This window comes from Oncorhynchus tshawytscha, linkage group LG10 (assembly GCF_018296145.1).
Source record: "Oncorhynchus tshawytscha isolate Ot180627B linkage group LG10, Otsh_v2.0, whole genome shotgun sequence".
Lineage (NCBI taxonomy): Eukaryota > Metazoa > Chordata > Actinopteri > Salmoniformes > Salmonidae > Oncorhynchus > Oncorhynchus tshawytscha.
In genome coordinates, this window is record NC_056438.1 from 84,030,593 (window position 1) to 84,050,822 (window position 20,230).

Here is a 20,230-nt window from a genome sequence, read left to right on the forward strand (position 1 = left end):
AAGTATTCACACTTTACTACTACTACACTGTGTGTCTGTGTGTCTGTATCTATGGGTCTGTGTGTCTGTGTGTCTGTGTGTCTGTATCTGTGTGTCTGTGTGTCTGTGTGTCTGTATCTGTGGGTCTGTGTGTCTGTGTGTCTGTGGGTCTGTGTGTCTGTGTGTCTGTATCTGTGGGTCTGTGTATGTGTGTGTCTGTGTGTCTGTATCTGTGGGTCTGTGTATCTGTGGGTCTGTGTGTCTGTATCTGTGTGTCTGTGTGTCTGTATCTGTGGGTCTGTGTGTGTGTGTGTCTGTGTGTCTGTGTATCTGTATCTGTGGGTCTGTGTGGCTGTGTGTCTGTATCTGTAGGTCTGTGTGTCTGTGTGTCTGTATCTGTGGGTCTGTGTGTCTGTACCTGTGGGTCTGTGTGTCTGTGTGTCTGTGTATCTGTGTATCTGTGTGTCTGTGTATCTGTGTATCTGTGTGTCTGTGTGTCTGTGTGTCTGTGTGTCTGTGTGTCTGTGTATCTGTGTGTCTGCGTGTCTGTGTATCTGTGTGTCTGTGTGTCTGTGTATCTGTGTGTCTGTGTATCTGTGTATCTGTGTGTCTGTGTGTCTGTGTGTCTGTGTGTCTGTGTATCTGTGTGTCTGCGTGTCTGCGTGTCTGCGTGTCTGCGTGTCTGTGTGTCTGTGTGTCTGTGTATCTGTGTATCTGTGTGTCTGTGTGTCTGTGTGTCTGTGTATCTGTGTGTCTGTGTATCTGTGTGTCTGTGTGTCTGCGTGTCTGTGTTAACTTCTGTTTATTCTCCTTCAGGGAACCCCAGGAGAGAAAGGAGAACAAGGAACCCGTGGAAACAGGGGACCAAGAGGAGATTTGGTGAGTGATGATGATGTCCTTGAGCAAGGCAAATGATCTGGGGCAGGGATGATTTGGGGGGCTCAGTCGGGGTCTCAACTTCCTGTTGACAGTTAGAATACACACGGTGACATTTAGAAATGTGGTTTTCCATTAGCCCATATCAGCAAAACAAAATGTGATTGGTCAATTAGTCTAGCGGCCAGCTATCTAAACTGGTTGAATTACCGACCGGGGTGGGGCCCATTGATCATCAGTTGTCATTTAAAACCTGGAAACATTTGCCTCCCCCTGTGGCAAAATGTGTAGCATTTCAGGAAATGAATTTTAAAGCATTAATGTTTTCTCTTGGATGTCACGAGGGGGGGGGGTTGGATGTGGGTACACAGACCCACAAGCTACTGCGGCCCCTCATGATGAGTTCTGTTTTTTGTGGCCCCTACCCCCCGATCAAAGTTGCCCCTCCCTAATCTAGGGAGTTGAAAGCTAGCCTGGTTACCATTCTCTTTAGCTAACGTTCCACTCCATGAAGTCCGTGCAAATCACAGAAGTGGTGATGATGATGATGATGATGAAGGTGTGTGTTGACTGATGTCTTCTGTCCCTTCAGGGTGACCCAGGACCTCGTGGAGATCAGGGCAGAGAGGGTTCATCTGGAGCCAATGGAGAGCCTGTATGTACCATAGTTCTAAAACAACATTAAAAACCCTTCATCAATAGTAGCTTACTAGGTTAACTCTAAGGCTGCTTACTAGGTTAACTCTAAGGCTGCTTACTAGGTTAAATCTAAGGCTGCTTACTAGGTTAACTCTAAGGCTGCTTACTAGGTTAACTCTAAGGCTGCTTACTAGGTTAACTCTAAGGCTGCTTACTAGGTTAACTCTAAGGCTGCTTACTAGGTTAACTCTAAGGCTGCTTACTAGGTTAACTCTAAGGCTGCTTACTAGGTTAACTCTATGGCTGCTTACTAGGTTAACTCTAAGGCTGCGCGGTGAGACAGAGCCGCATGAAAACATACGAAGTCGGATACACATTCATCATTGTCCGCTTTTGTCTGTAAAAAATGTAATGTAAGTTGCATATGAACAAAGGCCGATATATTCTTGTTCATCGTCCGTCAACAGATGACTCCTAATTATCGGACATCAAATCTTTGTCTAAGAGGTATATCTGGGTTGCTTAGCTATTGCATTACAGTGCAGAATGTGGTGGTATTATTATCAATCATGTTCTCGGTGACCACTAGCATTACGAGGGGAAAGGAACACACGGTCAAAAGACATGTTCATTTTGGCATAGTTCTTTCACCCGGTAGAGAGGGAGAGTGAGTCAGAGGGGAAAGTGTGAGTCTAGAAGTTCCCTGTAAAAACAGAAGCCGAGATGGAACTCTGTCCAGCTTTCTACCAGTTTCTCTCTCTCTCTGTCTCTGTCTCTGTCTCTCTCTCTCTCTCTCTCTCTCTCTCTCTCTGTCTCTCTCTCTCTCTCTGTCTCTCTATCTCTCTCAATATATCTCTCAATTCAATTCACTTCTCCCTCCCTCCCTCCCTCCCTCCCTCCCTCCCTCCCTCCCTCCCTCCCTCCCTCCCTCCCTCCCTCCCTCCCTCCCTCCCTCCCTCCCTCCCTCCCTCCCTCCCTCCCTCCCTCCCTCCCTCTCCTCTCTCTCCCTGCCTCTCTCTCTCTGTCTCTCTCTCTCTCTGTCTCTCTCTCTCTCTCTCAATCTCCCTCCCTCTCTCTCCCTCCCTCTCTCTCTCCCTCTCTCTCCCTCCCTCCCTCCCTCCCTCTCTCTCTCTCTCTCTCTCTCTCTGCCTCTCTCTCTGTCTCTCTCTCCCTCTCTCTCTCTCTCTCTCTCTCTCTCTCTCTCTCTCAATTCACTTCCTCCCTCTCCCTCCCTCCCTCCCTCCCTCCTCCCTCCCTCCCTCCTCCCTCCCTCCCTCCCTCCCTCCCTCCCTCCCTCCCTCCCTCCTCTCCTGCCTCTCTCTCCCTGCCTCTCTCTCTCTGTCTCTCTCTCTCTCTGTCTCTCTCTCTCTCTCTCTCTCTCTCCCTCCCTCCCTCTCTCTCTCTCTCCCCCCCTCCCTCCCTCTCTCTCTCTCTCTCTCAATTCAATCCCTCCCTCCCTCTCTCTCTCTCTCTCTCTCCCTCCCTCCCTCCCTCTCTCTCTGTCTCTCTCTGTCTCTCTCTCTCTTTTCTGTCTTTCTCTCTCACACACACACTTTCCCCTGACTTAGCCTTTCTAATGTGTGTCTGTGACCATCCAATAAGACAGGGCGTATTATGATCATTATAACCGTTAGCGCTGTTGAATATTAGTGTAACCATAGAAACCAACCTACCTCTGTGATGCCGTGCCTCTCTCTGAATGGCTGCTTTGTGCTTTAGGTCCTCTCCTCATCAAATCCTAATGAACAGAACAAACATGAAATAAACCACACTCACACATCGGGTCTGTGTCTAATAAATCCATTGAATAAACACCATCACAATAGATTCATGATTTATTTTAGGTCTAAAGAAAATGTATTTCATGTCCCACTGTATGTTATCTGGCTATTCTCCCTGCTATAGGCTGTAGGCTTGTTCATTTATCAGACTAGATACTGTATGTTATCTGGCTATAGACTCTAGGCTTGTTCATTTATCAGACTAGATACTGTATGTTATCTGGCTATAGGCTTGTTCATTTATCAGACTAGATACTGTATGTTATCTGGCTATTCTCCCTGCTATAGACTGTAGGCTTGTTCATTTATCAGACTAGATACTGTATGTTATCTGGCTATTCTCCCTGCTATAGACTGTAGGCTTGTTCATTTATCAGACTAGATACTGTATGTTATCTGGCTATTCTCCCTGCTATAGACTGTAGGCTTGTTCATTTATCAGACTAGATACTGTATGTTATCTGGCTATAAACTGTAGGCTTGTTCATTTCGCTGACTAGATACTGTATGTTATCTGGCTATAGACTGCAGGCTTGTTCATTTATCAGACTAGGTACTGTATGTTATCTGGCTATAGACTGTAGACTTATTCATTTATCAGACTAGATACTGTGTGTGTGTGTGTGTGTGTGTGTGTGTGTGTGTGTGTGTGTGTGTGTGTGTGTGTGTGTGTGTGTGTGTGTGTGTACAGTATGTTCTAAGCGTAGTCTTGTGTGTTCCAGGGCGACATCGGCAGGGCGGGGTCTCCAGGATACAGAGGAGATGAGGGCGCCCCGGGCCAGAGGTGAGGCATCTAGTTCATCTGTTTATTCATTCTGGCATCTAGTTAGTAATACATGTATTTATCTCACACACATTCATCACTGTGTTGGAAAAGTTTAAGGCTTTGTCAAATCTTATTTTCCATCTGATATTGGGATATTGATCAAAGTGTGTGTTTAAATGTGGTCAGGAAGTCTCAGAGGAGAACGACTGCTCCCTGTCATTGAAGCCACCGAAGTTCTTGGTCGATCGCGGTACTGCAGGCATTGTTAGCAGAAAACAGGATCCTGCATTATAGCGAATGGAAAAATGCATCCTTGTGTTAATAAAAAATGTTTCACAGACAATGATGGTACCAATAACTGCTTTTAATAACTTATTTTATGTCATTGAACCGATTATTTTAAAATCGCACACAGAATAATTTAATTAAGGATCATTTAGTTATTAATGGCAGCCTGCAGTACCCCTGTCGGCCTTCAACTTGAGTTACTCAAATAGAGGGGGCAGCACTGAGCTAGCCAACAGCTTTACGTCTTGCAGTAGCTCAAACTTCGCATGTTATGATGCCATCTTAACTGACTTAATTTGGCTTCAATGCGCTGTTGAGTCTACACATTGGAATGAAGGGTGTCACATGATCAATGGGATGAACATTGGGAAGTCTTCATCGGATGAAGTTCAGCCATTAACCTCTGACCTACATTTCCTACATTGTCTTATCTAAACTACATTTCCCATCTGTCTCTTATCTAAACTACATTTCCCATCTGTCTCTTATCTAAACTACATTTCCCATCTGTCTCTTATCTAAACTACATTTCCTATCTGTCTCTTATCTAAACTACATTTCCCATCTGTCTCTTATCTAAACTACATTTCCCATCTGTCTCTTATCTAAACTACATTTCCCATCTGTCTCTTATCTAAACTACATTTCCTATCTGTCTCTTATCTAAACTACATTTCCTATCTGTCTCTTATCTAAACTACATTTCCCATCTGTCTCTTATCTAAACTACATTTCCTATCTGTCTCTTATCTAAACTACATTTCCCATCTGTCTCTTATCTAAACTAAATTTCCTATCTGTCTCCGAAATCTAAAATATTTTTCCTATCTGCCTCTTATTTCCCAGGGCCCCAAAGGACCAAGAGGGATCAAAGGAGCTCCCGGAGACAGAGGCCAGATCGGAGCGAGGGTGAGAGAGAGAGCAAGAGGGGGAGTGCGGGGTGCTGGAGGAGAGGGAGAGGAGTGTGTACAGTGTGTGAGTAAGAAAGAGAGAAAGAAAGAGAGATGGCTGAAGTTTTCTGTCTCTTCTATTCCAGGGAGAAGATGGTGCACCTGGAAATGGAACTGAGGGTTGTCATGGTTTCCAGGTACAATTGTGTGACGTGATGTATTGTTGTTTGGGTTTATAATAATGTTTGTCTGTGTGTGTGTGTGTGTGTGTGTGTGTGTGTGTGTGTATATACTGTGTGTGTGTGAGCGTTTGTCTGTGTGTGTGTGTGTGTGTGTGTGTGTGTGTGTGTGTGTGTGTGTGTGTGTGTGTGTGTGTGGGAGTGTATATACAGTGTGTGTGTGCGCGCGTTTGTCTATGTGTGTGCGTGCGTGGATGTATGTACAGTGTGCGTGTGTGTTGTTCGGCCGGGTCTCTCTCTCACGTGTGTTTGTCTCTTTCCTCTCTCAGGGTTACCCCGGCCCTCGAGGAGATATTGGAGAGCCGGTGAGTTCATGGCCTTTCACCTTTAAGCTCTCACCTCTGAATCAGGACCAATGCGTGACTCACACTATCACAACTGAGACAATGAGTCATGGTGACTAGTGTTACTGGAACAATGAGTCATGATGACTAGTGTTACTGGAACAATGAGTCATGATGACTAGTGTTACTGAAACAATGAGTCATGATGACTAGTGTTACTGAAACAATGAGTCATGATGACTAGTGTTACTGGAACTATGAGTCATGATGACTAGTGTTACTGGAACAATGAGTCATGATGACTAGTGTTACTGGAACAATGAGTCATGATGACTAGTGTTACTGAAACAATGAGTCATGATGACTAGTGTTACTGGAACTATGAGTCATGATGACTAGTGTTACTGGAACAATGAGTCATGATGACTAGTGTTACTGGAACAATGAGTCATGATGACTAGTGTTACTGGAACAATGAGTCATGATGACTAGTGTTACTGGAACAATGAGTCATGATGACTAGTGTTACTGGAACTATGAGTCATGATGACTAGTGTTACTGGAACAATGAGTCATGATGACTATGACTAGTGTTACTGGAACAATGAGTCATGATGACTAGTGTTACTGGAACAATGAGTCATGATGACTAGTGTTACTGGAACAATGAGTCATGATGACTAGTGTTACTGGAACAATGAGTCATGATGACTAGTGTTACTGAAACAATGAGTCATGATGACTAGTGTTACTGGAACAATGAGTCATGATGACTAGTGTTACTGGAACAATGAGTCATGATGACTAGTGTTACTGGAACAATGAGTCATGGTGACTAGTGTTACTGGAACTGAAACAATGAGTCATGGTGACTAGTGTTACTGGAACTGAAACAATGAGTCATGCTGACTAGTGTTACTGGAACTGAAACAATGAGTCATGCTGACTAGTGTTACTGGAACTGAAACAATGAGTCATGCTGACTAGTGTTACTGGAACTGAAACAATGAGTCATGCTGACTAGTGTTACTGGAACTGAAACAATGAGTCATGCTGACTAGTGTTACTGGAACTGAAACAATGAGTCATGCTGACTAGTGTTACTGGAACTGAAACAATGAGTCATGCTGACTAGTGTTACTGGAACTGAAACAATGAGTCATGCTGACTAGTGTTACTGGAACTGAAACAATGAGTCATGCTGACTAGTGTTACTGGAACTGAAACAATGAGTCATGCTGACTAGTGTTACTGGAACTGAAACAATGAGTCATGCTGACTAGTGTTACTGGAACTGAAACAATGAGTCATGCTGACTAGTGTTACTGGAACTGAAACAATGAGTCATGCTGACTAGTGTTACTGGAACTGAAACAATGAGTCATGCTGACTAGTGTTACTGGAACTGAAACAATGAGTCATGCTGACTAGTGTTACTGGAACTGAAACAATGAGTCATGCTGACTAGTGTTACTGGAACTGAAACAATGAGGAACTGTTTCCTGTCCCTGACCACGAGGGATTGTTTCCAGTCCCTGACCACGAGGGGCTGTTTCCTGTCCCTGACTGTGAGAAACTGTTCCCAGTCCCTGACCACGAGGGGCTGTTTCCAGTCCCTGACCATGAGGGATTGTTTCCAGTCCCTGAACATGAGGAACTGTTTCCAGTCCCTGACCATGAGGAACTGTTTCTAGTCCCTGACCATGAGGAACTGTTTCCCAGTCCCTGACCCTGAGGAACTGTTTCCAGACCCTGACCATGAGGAACTGTTTCCCTGACCATGACCCTGAGAAACTGTTCCCAGTCCCTGACCACGAGGGGCTGTTTCCAGTCCCTGACCATGAGGGATTGTTTCCAGTCCCTGAACATGAGGAACTGTTTCCAGTCCCTGACCATGAGGAACTGTTTCCCAGTCCCTGACCCTGATGAACTGTTTCCAGTCCCTGACCCTGAGGAACTGTTTCCAGTCCCTGACCCTGAGGAACTGTTTCCAGTCCCTGACCATGAGGAACTGTTTCCCAGTCATTGACCATGAGGAACTGTTTCAGACCCTGACCCTGAGGAACTGTTTCCAGTCCCTGACCATGAGGAACTGTTTCCCAGTCCCTGACCCCGAGGAACTGTTTCCAGACCCTGACCCTGGGGAACTGTTTCCAGTCCCTGACCATGAGGAACTGTTTCCCAGTCCCTGACCATGAGGAACTGTTTCCAGACCCTGACCATGAGGAACTGTTTCCCTGACCATGACCATAAGGAACTGTTTCCCTGACCATGACCAGGAGGAACTGTTTCCCTGACCATGAGGAACTGTTTCCCTGACCATGAGGAACTGTTTCCCTGACCATGACCAGGAGGAACTGTTTCCCTGACCACGAGGAACTGTTTCCCTGACCACGAGGAACTGTTTCCCAGTCCCTGACCCTGAGGAACTGTTTCCCAGTCCCTGACCCTGAGGAACTGTTTCCCAGTCCCTGACCCTGAGGAACTGTTTCCCTGACCCTGACCATGAGGAACTGTTTCCCTGACCCTGACCATGAGGAACTGTTTCCCTGACCCTGACCATGAGGAACTGTTTCCCTGACCCTGACCATGAGGAACTGTTTCCCTGACCCTGACCATGAGGAACTGTTTCCCAGTCCCTGACCCTGAGGAACTGTTTCCCTGACCCTGACCATGATGAACTGTTTCCCTGACCCTGACCATGAGGAACTGTTTCCCTGACCCTGACCATGAGGAACTGTTTCCCTGACCCTGAACATGAGGAACTGTTTCCCTGACCCTGACCATGAGGAACTGTTTCACTCTTTTCCCACATAGTGCACTGCTCTGTGGACCAGAACCTTAAGTATGGAATAGGGTCCATTAATCTGTGTGTGGTGGGAAACAACCGTCTTCATCTCAGACATGACGATTGGCCACTTTTGTTTGGTCTGGTCCGCTAGCTATTGACTGAATTATCCAGAGGTTTCCATGATTAAATTATCCAGAGGTTTCTGACCCCTGGCTTTTGACCTATAGGGTGGAAAGGGAACGCCAGGACCTAAAGGAGATGACGGAGAGCCTGGAGACGCTGGCCTGGACGTGAGTCACACCATCTCTCTCTCTCTCTCTCTCTCTATATATATATATATATATATTCCTTTCTATTACTCTATGCAGCGCTCTAAAGTGAGACCAATCTGGTTGCATGTGTGACAAAATATTTTGCTTTGCGAACATGATTAGTATTTTATGTGACTAGGAAAACAATCTCTCAGATAGTAATTGTTGTAATGATGAGGCTTCGCTGTACCTTAGTTTCAAAGTGAGTGCAGATTTGATTGCGTCATGGTTGTGCCCAATGCATTATATATACACTAGATGACGGACAAGAGGCACTGTTTGGAAGCCACCGTGCCTCCAACTTGGCTCTCCCCTCACCATTGTAAAGAATATGTTGGAAGCTATAGAAATCCATTTATTAATGTCTACATTTATTCTATTACAGACACCTTAATGCATTAGAAACAAACAACTATGAGAAGTAGACATTGTTCTAAAGCCCAATGCTCTGACCTACTACAGGAGCTATGTTGGTCTATTGTTCTTCAAACAACGTGTTGGCCAACCTTCTCAAACTCCTACTCATAGTGGAGGTACTCCCACAATAAATGGCATTTGTACCACATACAAGTTCAAGTATTGGACTCTTCAGACAACACACTAATCCCATTCCATTACCTTTTTATAGCTGTTTGTTACGTAATATGAAAGCAACCTTTGCTCTACTTACAAGACCATCATGCTTGTTTGAGCTGTGTTGTCTTGTAGTAATGTGGTACCTGCTTTTTTTTTGCATTTGCGAATTGCGTTTTTGAGATCAAAGCGAGCCGCATGGGCACACTTGTGACCAACCGGCTTGATTTGTTCTTACGTAGAAAAGGGCCTCCTGAGTGGCGCAGTGGTCTAAGGCACTGCATCACAGTGCTTGAGGCGTCACTACAGACCCAGGTTCGATCCCTGGCTGTGTCACAACCGGACGTGACCGGGAGTCCCATAGGGTGGCTCACAATTGGCCCATCGTCATCTGGGTTTGGCTGCGGGGGCTTTGCTTGGCTCATCGCGCTCTAGGGACTCCTTGTGGCGGGCCGGGGGGCCTGCAGGCTGACCCCGGTCGTCAGTTGAACGGTGTTTCCTCTGACACATTGGTGCAGCTTGCTTTTAGGTTAAGGGGGCGGGTGTTAAGAAGTGCGGTTTGGCGGGTCATGTCCCGTAGGGTTACTGCAGTTTAAAAGCAAGCAGTAACACAATATACAGGGGTACCAGGTTAGTAATGAGGCTATATACAGTGGTACCAGGTAGTAATGAGGCTGTATACAGGGGGTACAGGTTAGTAATGAGGCTATATACAGGGGGTACAGGTAGTAATGAGGCTATATACAGGGGTACCAGGTAGTAATGAGGCTTTATACAGGGGTACCAGGTTAGCAATGAGGCTATATACAGGGGTATCAAGTTAGTAATGAGGCTATATACAGGGGTACAGGTTAGTAATGAGGCTATATACAGGGGTATCAGGTTCGTAATGAGGCTATATACAGGGGGTACAGGTTAGTAATGAGGCTATATACAGGGGTATCAGGTTAGTAATGAGGCTATATACAGGGGTACAGGTTAGTAATGAGGCTATATACAGGGGTATCAGGTTAGTAATGAGGCTATATACAGGGGTATTAGGTAGTAATGAGGCTATATACAGGGGTATCAGGTTAGTAATGAGGCTATACACAGGGGTACCAGGTAGTAATGAGGCTATATACAGGGAGTACAGGTTAGTAATGAGGCTATATACAGGGAGTACAGGTTAGTAATGAGGCTATATACAGGGGTATCAGGTAGTAATGAGGCTATATACAGGAGTACAGGTTAGTAATGAGGCTATATACAGGGGTACCAGGTAGTAATGAGGCTATATACAGGAGTACAGGTTAGTAATGAGGCTATATACAGGGGTACCAGGTAGTAATGAGGCTATATACAGGGAGTACAGGTTAGTAATGAGGCTATATACAGGGGTACCAGGTAGTAATGAGGCTATATACAGGGAGTACAGGTTAGTAATGAGGCTATATACAGGGAGTACAGGTTAGTATTGAGGCTATATACAGGGGGTACAGGTAGTAATGAGGCTATATAATGGGTACCAGGTTAGTAATGAGGCTTTATACAGGGGTATCAGGTAGTAATGAGGCTAATACAGGGGTACCAGGTAGTAATGAGGCTATATACAGGGGTACCAGGTAGTAATGGGAGTACAGGTTAGTAATGAGGCTATACACAGGGAGTACAGGTAGTAATGAGGCTATATACAGGGAGTACCAGATACTAATAAGGCTATATACAGGGGTACCAGGCACAGCGAGTACTGGTACAGATTTGATGTGCTGTAGTACAGGTTAGTAATGAGGCTATATACAGGGGGTACTTGAACCGAGTTGATGTGCTGTAGTACAGGTTAGTAATGAGGCTATATACAGGGGTACCAGGTAGTAATTAGGCTATATACAGGGGTACCAGGTAGTAATGAGGCTATATACAGGGGGTACATGTAGGTATGAGGCTATATACAGGGGTACCAGGTAGCAATGAGGCTATATACAGGGAGTACCAGATATGAATGAGGCTTTATACAGGGGTACCAGGTACAGGGAGTACTGGTACCGATTTGATGTGCTGTAGTACAGGTTAGTAATGAGGCTATATACAGGGGGTACTTGAACCGAGTTGATGTGCTGTAGTACAGGTTAGTAATGAGGCTATATACAGGGGTATCAGGTTCGTAATGAGGCTATATACAGGGGGTACAGGTTAGTAATGAGGCTATATACAGGGGTATCAGGTTAGTAATGAGGCTATATACAGGGGTATCAGGTTAGTAATGAGGCTATATACAGGGGTATCAGGTTAGTAATGAGGCTATATACAGGGGTATCAGGTTAGTAATGAGGCTATATACAGGGGTATCAGGTTAGTAATGAGGCTATATACAGGGGTATCAGGTTAGTAATGAGGCTATATACAGGGGTATCAGGTTAGTAATGAGGCTATATACAGGGGGTACAGGTTAGTAATGAGGCTATATACAGGGTATCAGGTTAGTAATGAGGCTATATACAGGGGTATCAGGTAGTAATGAGGCTATATACAGGTGTATCAGGTTAGTAATGAGGCTATACAGGGGTATCAGGTTAGTTATGAGGCTATAGACAGGGGTATCAGGTAGTAATGAGGCTATATACAGGGGTTTCAGGTTAGTAATGAGGCTATATACAGGGGTATCAGGTTAGTAATGAGGCTATATACAGGGGGTACTTGAACCGAGTTGATGTGCTGTAGTACAGGTTAGTAATGAGGCTATATACAGGGGTACCAGGTAGTAATTAGGCTATATACAGGGGTACCAGGTAGTAATGAGGCTATATACAGGGGGTACATGTAGGTATGAGGCTATATACAGGGGTACCAGGTAGCAATGAGGCTATATACAGGGAGTACCAGATATGAATGAGGCTTTATACAGGGGTACCAGGTACAGGAGTACTGGTACCGATTTGATGTGCTGTAGTACAGGTTAGTAATGAGGCTATATACAGGGGGTACTTGAACCGAGTTGATGTGCTGTAGTACAGGTTAGTAATGAGGCTATATACAGGGGTATCAGGTTAGTAATGAGGCTATATACAGGGGTATCAGGTTAGTAATGAGGCTATATACAGGGGTATCAGGTTAGTAATGAGGCTATATACAGGGGTATCAGGTTAGTAATGAGGCTATATACAGGGGTATCAGGTTAGTAATGAGGCTATATACAGGGGTATCAGGTTAGTAATGAGGCTATATACAGGGTATCAGGTTAGTAATGAGGCTATATACAGGGGTATCAGGTTAGTAATGAGGCTATATACAGGGGTATCAGGTTAGTAATGAGGCTATACAGGGGTATCAGGTTAGTAATGAGGCTATAGACAGGGGTATCAGGTAGTAATGAGGCTATATACAGGGTTTCAGGTTAGTAATGAGGCTATATACAGGGGTATCAGGTTAGTAATGAGGCTATATACAGGGGGTACTTGAACCGAGTTGATGTGCTGTAGTACAGGTTAGTAATGAGGCTATATACAGGGGTACCAGGTAGTAATTAGGCTATATACAGGGGTACCAGGTAGTAATGAGGCTATATACAGGGGGTACATGTAGGTATGAGGCTATATACAGGGGTACCAGGTAGCAATGAGGCTATATACAGGGAGTACCAGATATGAATGAGGCTTTATACAGGGGTACCAGGTACAGGAGTACTGGTACCGAGTTTATATGCTGTAGTACAGGTTAGTAATGAGGCTATATACAGGGGTACTGGTACCAAGTTGATGTGCTGTAGTACAGGTTAGTAATGAGGCTATATACAGGGGGTACAGGTTAGTAATGAGGCTATATACAGGGGTACAGGTTAGTAATGAGGCTATATACAGGGGTATCAGGTTAGTAATGAGGCTATATACAGGGGTATCAGGTTAGTAATGAGGCTATATACAGGGGTATCAGGTTAGTAATGAGGCTATATACAGGGGTATAAGGTTAGTAATGAGGCTATATACAGGGGTATCAGGAGTAATGAGGCTATATACAGGGGTATCAGGTTAGTAATGAGGCTATATACAGGGGTATCAGGTTAGTAATGAGGCTATATACAGGGGTATCAGGTTAGTAATGAGGCTATATACAGGGGTATCAGGTTAGTAATGAGGCTATATACAGGGGTATCAGGTTAGTAATGAGGCTATATACAGGGGTATCAGGTTAGTAATGAGGCTATATACAGGGGTATCAGGTTAGTAATGAGGCTATATACAGGGGTATCAGGTTAGTAATGAGGCTATATACAGGGGGTACTTGAACCGAGTTGATGTGCTGTAGTACAGGTTAGTAATGAGGCTATATACAGGGGTACCAGGTAGTAATTAGGCTATATACAGGGGTACCAGGTAGTAATGAGGCTATATACAGGGGGTACATGTAGGTATGAGGCTATATACAGGGGTACCAGGTAGCAATGAGGCTATATACAGGGAGTACCAGATATGAATGAGGCTTTATACAGGGGTACCAGGTACAGGGAGTACTGGTACCGAGTTTATATGCTGTAGTACAGGTTAGTAATGAGGCTATATACAGGGGGTACTGGTACCAAGTTGATGTGCTGTAGTACAGGTTAGTAATGAGGCTATATACAGGGGGTACAGGTTAGTAATGAGGCTATATACAGGGGTACAGGTTAGTAATGAGGCTATATACAGGGTATCAGGTTAGTAATGAGGCTATATACAGGGTATCAGGTTAGTAATGAGGCTATATACAGGGGTATCAGGTTAGTAATGAGGCTATATACAGGGGTATCAGGTTAGTAATGAGGCTATATACAGGGGTATAAGGTTAGTAATGAGGCTATATACAGGGGTATCAGGTTAGTAATGAGGCTATATACAGGGGTATCAGGTTAGTAATGAGGCTATATACAGGGGTATCAGGTTAGTAATGAGGCTATATACAGGGGTACAGGTTAGTAATGAGGCTATATACAGGGGTATCAGGTTAGTAATGAGGCTATATACAGGGGTATCAGGTTAGTAATGAGGCTATATACAGGGGTATCAGGTTAGTAATGAGGCTATATACAGGGGTATCAGGTTAGTAATGAGGCTATATACAGGGGTATCAGGTTAGTAATGAGGCTATATACAGGGGTACCAGGTTAGTCAAGGTAATATGCACATGTATGTAGGGGCAGTCAGGGTCGATAATAAACAGAGTTGCTGCAGTGTATGTGAAGAGTGAGAAAGAGTGTCTGTGTGTGTGTGTGTGTGTGTGTGTGTGTGTGTGTGTGTGTGTGTGTGTGTGTGTGTGTGTGTGTGTGTGTGTGTGTGTGTGTGTGTGTGTGTGTGTGTGTGTGTGTGTGTGTTGTTTGTGTAGCGTAAATATCAAATCAAATCATGTCACATTTTATTTTACACACTATATTACCATGTCGCTATGCTTAAAACACCACACACACACACACACACACACATTATATTACCATAGCACCATGCTTTGAACACACACACACACATACATACATACATACATACACGCACACACACACACACACTCAGACACTCAGACATGTGTTTGTTAAGCATACATGTTTTATGTGTCTGGGACTGTTAAGGTTTGGAATGTGTGGCAATTAGAGCAGTGTGTTAGGGAGGAGGTGTCTAACTATTCTTGGACCAGATGTCTCCACAAGAATAGCAAACAAACAAACATTTAACCAACTGGGGACATTTTGTTTGTCCCCACCAGGTCAAATGCTATTTCTAGGGTTAAGGTTGGAATTAATGATGGGGTTAGAATTAAGGGAGGAGGTACAACTTGTTCTGGTAAATTATGGTACACCGTGTTCTGGTACATTATGGTACACCTTGTTCTGGTACATTATTGTACACCTTGTTCTGGTATAGTATGGTATAATATACACCTTGTTCTGGTACATTATGGTACAACTTGTTCTGGTATAGTATGGTACAACTTGTTCTGGTATAGTATGGTATAATATACACCTTGTTCTGGTACATTATGGTACAACTTGTTCTGGTACATTATGGTACACCTTGTTCTGGTACATTATGGTACAACTTGTTCTGGTACATTATTGTACACCTTGTTCTGGTATAGTATGGTATAATATACACCTTGTTCTGGTACATTATGGTACAACTTGTTCTGGTACATTATAGTACAACTTGTTCTGGTATAGTATGGTATAATATACACCTTGTTCTGATACATTATGGTACAACTTGTTCTGGTACATTATGGTACACCTTGTTCTGGTACATTATGGTACACCTTGTTCTGGTATAGTATGGTACAACTTGTTCTGGTACATTATTGCACACCTTGTTCTGGTATAGTATGGTACAACTTGTTCTGGTACATTATTGTACACCTTGTTCTGGTATAGTATGGTATATATTGTTCTGGTACATTATTGTACACCTTGTTCTGGTACATTATGGCACACCTTATTCTGGTACATTATGGTACACCCTGTTCTGGTACATTATGGTACACCCTGTTCTGGTACATTATGGTACACCTTGTTCTGGTACATTATGGTACACCTTGTTCTGGTACATTATGGTACACCTTGTTCTGGTACATTATTGTACACCTTGTTCTGGTACATTATGGCACACCTTATTCTGGTACATTATGGTACACCCTGTTCTGGTACATTATGGTACACCCTGTTCTGGTACATTATGGTACACCTTGTTCTGGTACATTATGGTACACCTTGTTCTGGTACATTATGGTACACCTTGTTCTGGTACATTATTGTACACCTTGTTCTGGTACATTATGGTATAGCATGTTCTGGTACATTATGGTATAACTTGTTCTGGTATAGTATGGTACAACTTGTTCTGGTACATTATGGTACAACTTGTTCTGGTATAGTATGGTACAACTTGTTCTGGTATAGTATGGTATAATATACACCTTGTTCTGGTACATTATGGTACAACTTGTTCTGGTGCATTATGGTACAACTTGTTCTGGTATAGTATGGTATAATATACACCTTGTTCTGGTACATTATGGTACACCTTGTTCTGGTACATTATAGTATTGTACATCTTGTTGTGGTACATTATGGTTCACCTTGTTGTGGTATAGTATGGTATAATATACACCTTGTTGTGGTATAGTATAGGATAATATACACCTTGTTGTGGTACTATCTGTTTTCTTCAGCCAGGGTAAGGGATCCCCCGTTGGGTTGAAAACACATCTGGTCACCATTACATGCATTCCATAGGATGTTGACGGGGGGAGTTCCTACAACATAGTGTTCAGACAAAGGGTTACTGAATCCTGCCATGCTTTTTTTCCACGACCGGTTTTAAATAGTCTTTGTCCTTTGTTCTCAAATATCTTCGTACCATCTATTGGAGAGAACCTTTCAGCTTCGTGTCTAAAGGTTTCCCTCTCTTTTACTTTCTGACAAAACGTTCACTCAAGTCTCTCTTAACTGTGTGTTACCTTGTCTCTCTACCTGTGTGTGTTACCTTGTCTCTGTACCTGTGTGTGTTACCTTGTCTCTCTACCTGTGTGTGTTACCTTGTCTCTCTACCTGTGTGTGTTACCTTGTCTCTGTACCTGTGTGTGTTACCTTGTCTCTCTACCTGTGTGTGTTACCTTGTCTCTGTACCTGTGTGTGTTACCTTGTCTCTCTACCTGTGTGTGTTACCTTGTCTCTCTACCTGTGTGTGTTACCTTGTCTCTGTACCTGTGTGTGTTACCTTGTCTCTTGTCTACCTGTGTGTGTTACCTTGTCTCTCTACCTGTGTGTGTTACCTTGTCTCTATACCTGTGTGTGTTACCTTGTCTCTCTACCTGTGTGTGTTACCTTGTCTCTCTACCTGTGTGTGTTACCTTGTCTCTCTACCTGTGTGTTACCTTGTCTCTATACCTGTGTGTGTTACCTTGTCTCTCTACCTGTGTGTGTTACCTTGTCTTCTCTACCTGTGTGTGTTACCTTGTCTCTCTACCTGTGTGTGTTACCTTGTCTCTGTACCTGTGTGTGTTACCTTGTCTCTCTACCTGTGTGTGTTACCTTGTCTCTCTACCTGTGTGTGTTACCTTGTCTCTCTACCTGTGTGTGTTACCTTGTCTCTCTACCTGTGTGTGTTACCTTGTCTCTGTACCTGTGTGTGTTACCTTGTCTCTCTACCTGTGTGTGTTACCTTGTCTCTCTACCTGTGTGTGTTACCTTGTCTCTCTACCTGTGTGTGTTACCTTGTCTCTCTACCTGTGTGTGTTACCTTGTCTCTCTACCTGTGTGTGTTACCTTGTCTCTCTACCTGTGTGTGTTACCTTGTCTCTCTACCTGTGTGTGTTACCTTGTCTCTCTACCTGTGTGTGTTACCTTGTCTCTCTACCTGTGTGTGTTACCTTGTCTCTCTACCTGTGTGTGTTACCTTGTCTCTCTACCTGTGTGTGTTACCTTGTCTCTCTACCTGCGTGTGTTACCTTGTCTCTCTAACTGTGTGTGTTACCTTGTCTCTCTACCTGTGTGTGTACCTTGTCTCTCTACCTGTGTGTGTTACCTTGTCTCTCTACCTGTGTGTGTTACCTTGTCTCTCTACCTGTGTGTGTTACCTTGTCTCTCTACCTGTGTGTGTTACCTTGTCTCTCTACCTGTGTGTGTTACCTTGTCTCTCTACCTGTGTGTGTTACCTTGTCTCTCTACCTGTGTGTGTTACCTTGTCTCTCTACCTGTGTGTGTTACCTTGTCTCTCTACCTGTGTGTGTTACCTTGTCTCTCTACCTGTGTGTGTTACCTTGTCTCTACCTGTGTGTGTTACCTTGTCTCTCTACCTGTGTGTGTTACCTTGTCTCTCTACCTGTGTGTGTTACCTTGTCTCTCTACCTGTGTGTGTTACCTTGTCTCTCTACCTGTGTGTGTTACCTTGTCTCTCTACCTGTGTGTGTTACCTTGTCTCTCTACCTGTGTGTGTGTTACCTTGTCTCTCTACCTGTGTGTGTTACCTTGTCTCTCTACCTGTGTGTGTTACCTTGTCTCTATACCTGTGTGTGTTACCTTGTCTCTCTACCTGTGTGTGTTACCTTGTCTCTGTACCTGTGTGTGTTACCTTGTCTCTCTACCTGTGTGTGTTACCTTGTCTCTCTACCTGTGTGTGTTACCTTGTCTCTGTACCTGTGTGTGTTACCTTGTCTCTCTACCTGTGTGTGTTACCTTGTCTCTCTACCTGTGTGTTACCTTGTCTCTCTACCTGTGTGTTACCTTGTCTCTCTACCTGTGTGTTACCTTGTCTCTACCTGTGTGTGTTACCTTGTCTCTCTACCTGTGTGTGTTACCTTGTCTCTACCTGTGTGTTACCTTGTCTCTCTACCTGTGTGTTTACCTTGTCTCTATACCTGTGTGTGTTACCTTGTCTCTATACCTGTGTGTGTTACCTTGTCTCTCTACCTGTGTGTTACCTGTGTGTGTTACCTTGTCTCTCTACCTGTGTGTGTTACCTTGTCTCTGTACCTGTGTGTTACCTTGTCTCTCTACCTGTGTGTGTTACCTTGTCTCTCTACCTGTGTGTGTTACCTTGTCTCTCTACCTGTGTGTGTTACCTTGTCTCTCTACCTGTGTGTGTTACCTTGTCTCTGTACCTGTGTGTGTTACCTTGTCTCTCTACCTGTGTGTTACCTTGTCTCTCTACCTGTGTGTGTCTACCTTGTCTCTTGTCTCTACCTGTGTGTGTTACCTTGTCTCTCTACCTGTGTGTTACCTTGTCTCTACCTGTGTGTTACCTTGTCTCTCTACCTGTGTGTTGCCTTGTCTCTCTACCTGTGTGTGTTACCTTGTCTCTCTACCTGTGTGTTACCTTGTCTCTCTACCTGTGTGTGTTACCTTGTCTCTCTACCTGTGTGTGTTACCTTGTCTCTCTACCTGTGTGTGTTACCTTGTCTCTCTACCTGTGTGTTACCTTGTCTCTGTACCTGTGTGTGTTACCTTGTCTCTCTACCTGTGTGTGTTACCTTGTCTCTCTACCTGTGTGTTACCTTGTCTCTCTACCTGTGTGTGTTACCTTGTCTCTCTACCTGTGTGTTACCTTGTCTCTCTACCTGTGTGTGTACCTTGTCTCTCTACCTGTGTGTGTCTCTCTACCTTGTCTCTCTACCTGTGTGTATTACCTTGTCTCTCTACCTGTGTGTTACCTTGTCTCTCTACCTGTGTGTGTTACCTTGTCTCTCTACCTGTGTGTTACCTTGTCTCTCTACCTGTGTGTGTTACCTTGTCTCTCTACCTGTGTGTGTTACCTTGTCTCTCTACCTGTGTGTGTTACCTTGTCTCTCTACCTGTGTGTGTTACCTTGTCTCTCTACCTGTGTGTGTTACCTTGTCTCTATACCTGTGTGTGTTACCTTGTCTCTCTACCTGTGTGTGTTACCTTGTCTCTATACCTGTGTGTGTTACCTTGTCTCTCTACCTGTGTGTGTTACCTTGTCTCTCTACCTGTGTGTTACCTTGTCTCTCTACCTGTGTGTGTTACCTTGTCTCTCTACCTGTGTGTGTTACCTTGTCTCTCTACCTGTGTGTGTTACCTTGTCTCTGTACCTGTGTGTGTTACCTTGTCTCTCTACCTGTGTGTGTTACCTTGTCTCTGTACCTGTGTGTGTTACCTTGTTTCTCTACCTGTGTGTGTTACCTTGTCTCTCTACCTGTGTGTGTTACCTTGTCTCTGTACCTGTGTGTTACCTTGTCTACCTGTGTGTGTTACCTTGTCTCTCTACCTGTGTGTTACCTTGTCTCTCTACCTGTGTGTTACCTTGTCTCTCTACCTGTGTGTGTTACCTTGTCTCTCTACCTGTGTGTTACCTTGTCTACC

At 44.2% G+C, this 20,230-nt stretch overlaps 1 protein-coding gene across 1 annotated transcript in view; it reads left to right on the forward strand.

The window, feature by feature from the left end:
- LOC112240770 (collagen alpha-1(VI) chain) overlaps positions 1–20,230 on the forward strand; it is an 80,504-nt gene that overhangs the window by 28,280 nt on the left and 31,994 nt on the right. The window contains 9 exon segments of the mRNA XM_042329268.1: positions 1–2; positions 796–858; positions 1,448–1,510; positions 3,998–4,059; positions 5,176–5,238; positions 5,366–5,416; positions 5,728–5,746; positions 5,749–5,763; positions 8,761–8,823. The exon segment at positions 1–2 is cut by the window's left edge and continues 34 nt beyond it. Coding sequence (XP_042185202.1) covers positions 1–2; positions 796–858; positions 1,448–1,510; positions 3,998–4,059; positions 5,176–5,238; positions 5,366–5,416; positions 5,728–5,746; positions 5,749–5,763; positions 8,761–8,823 — 401 coding nt within the window.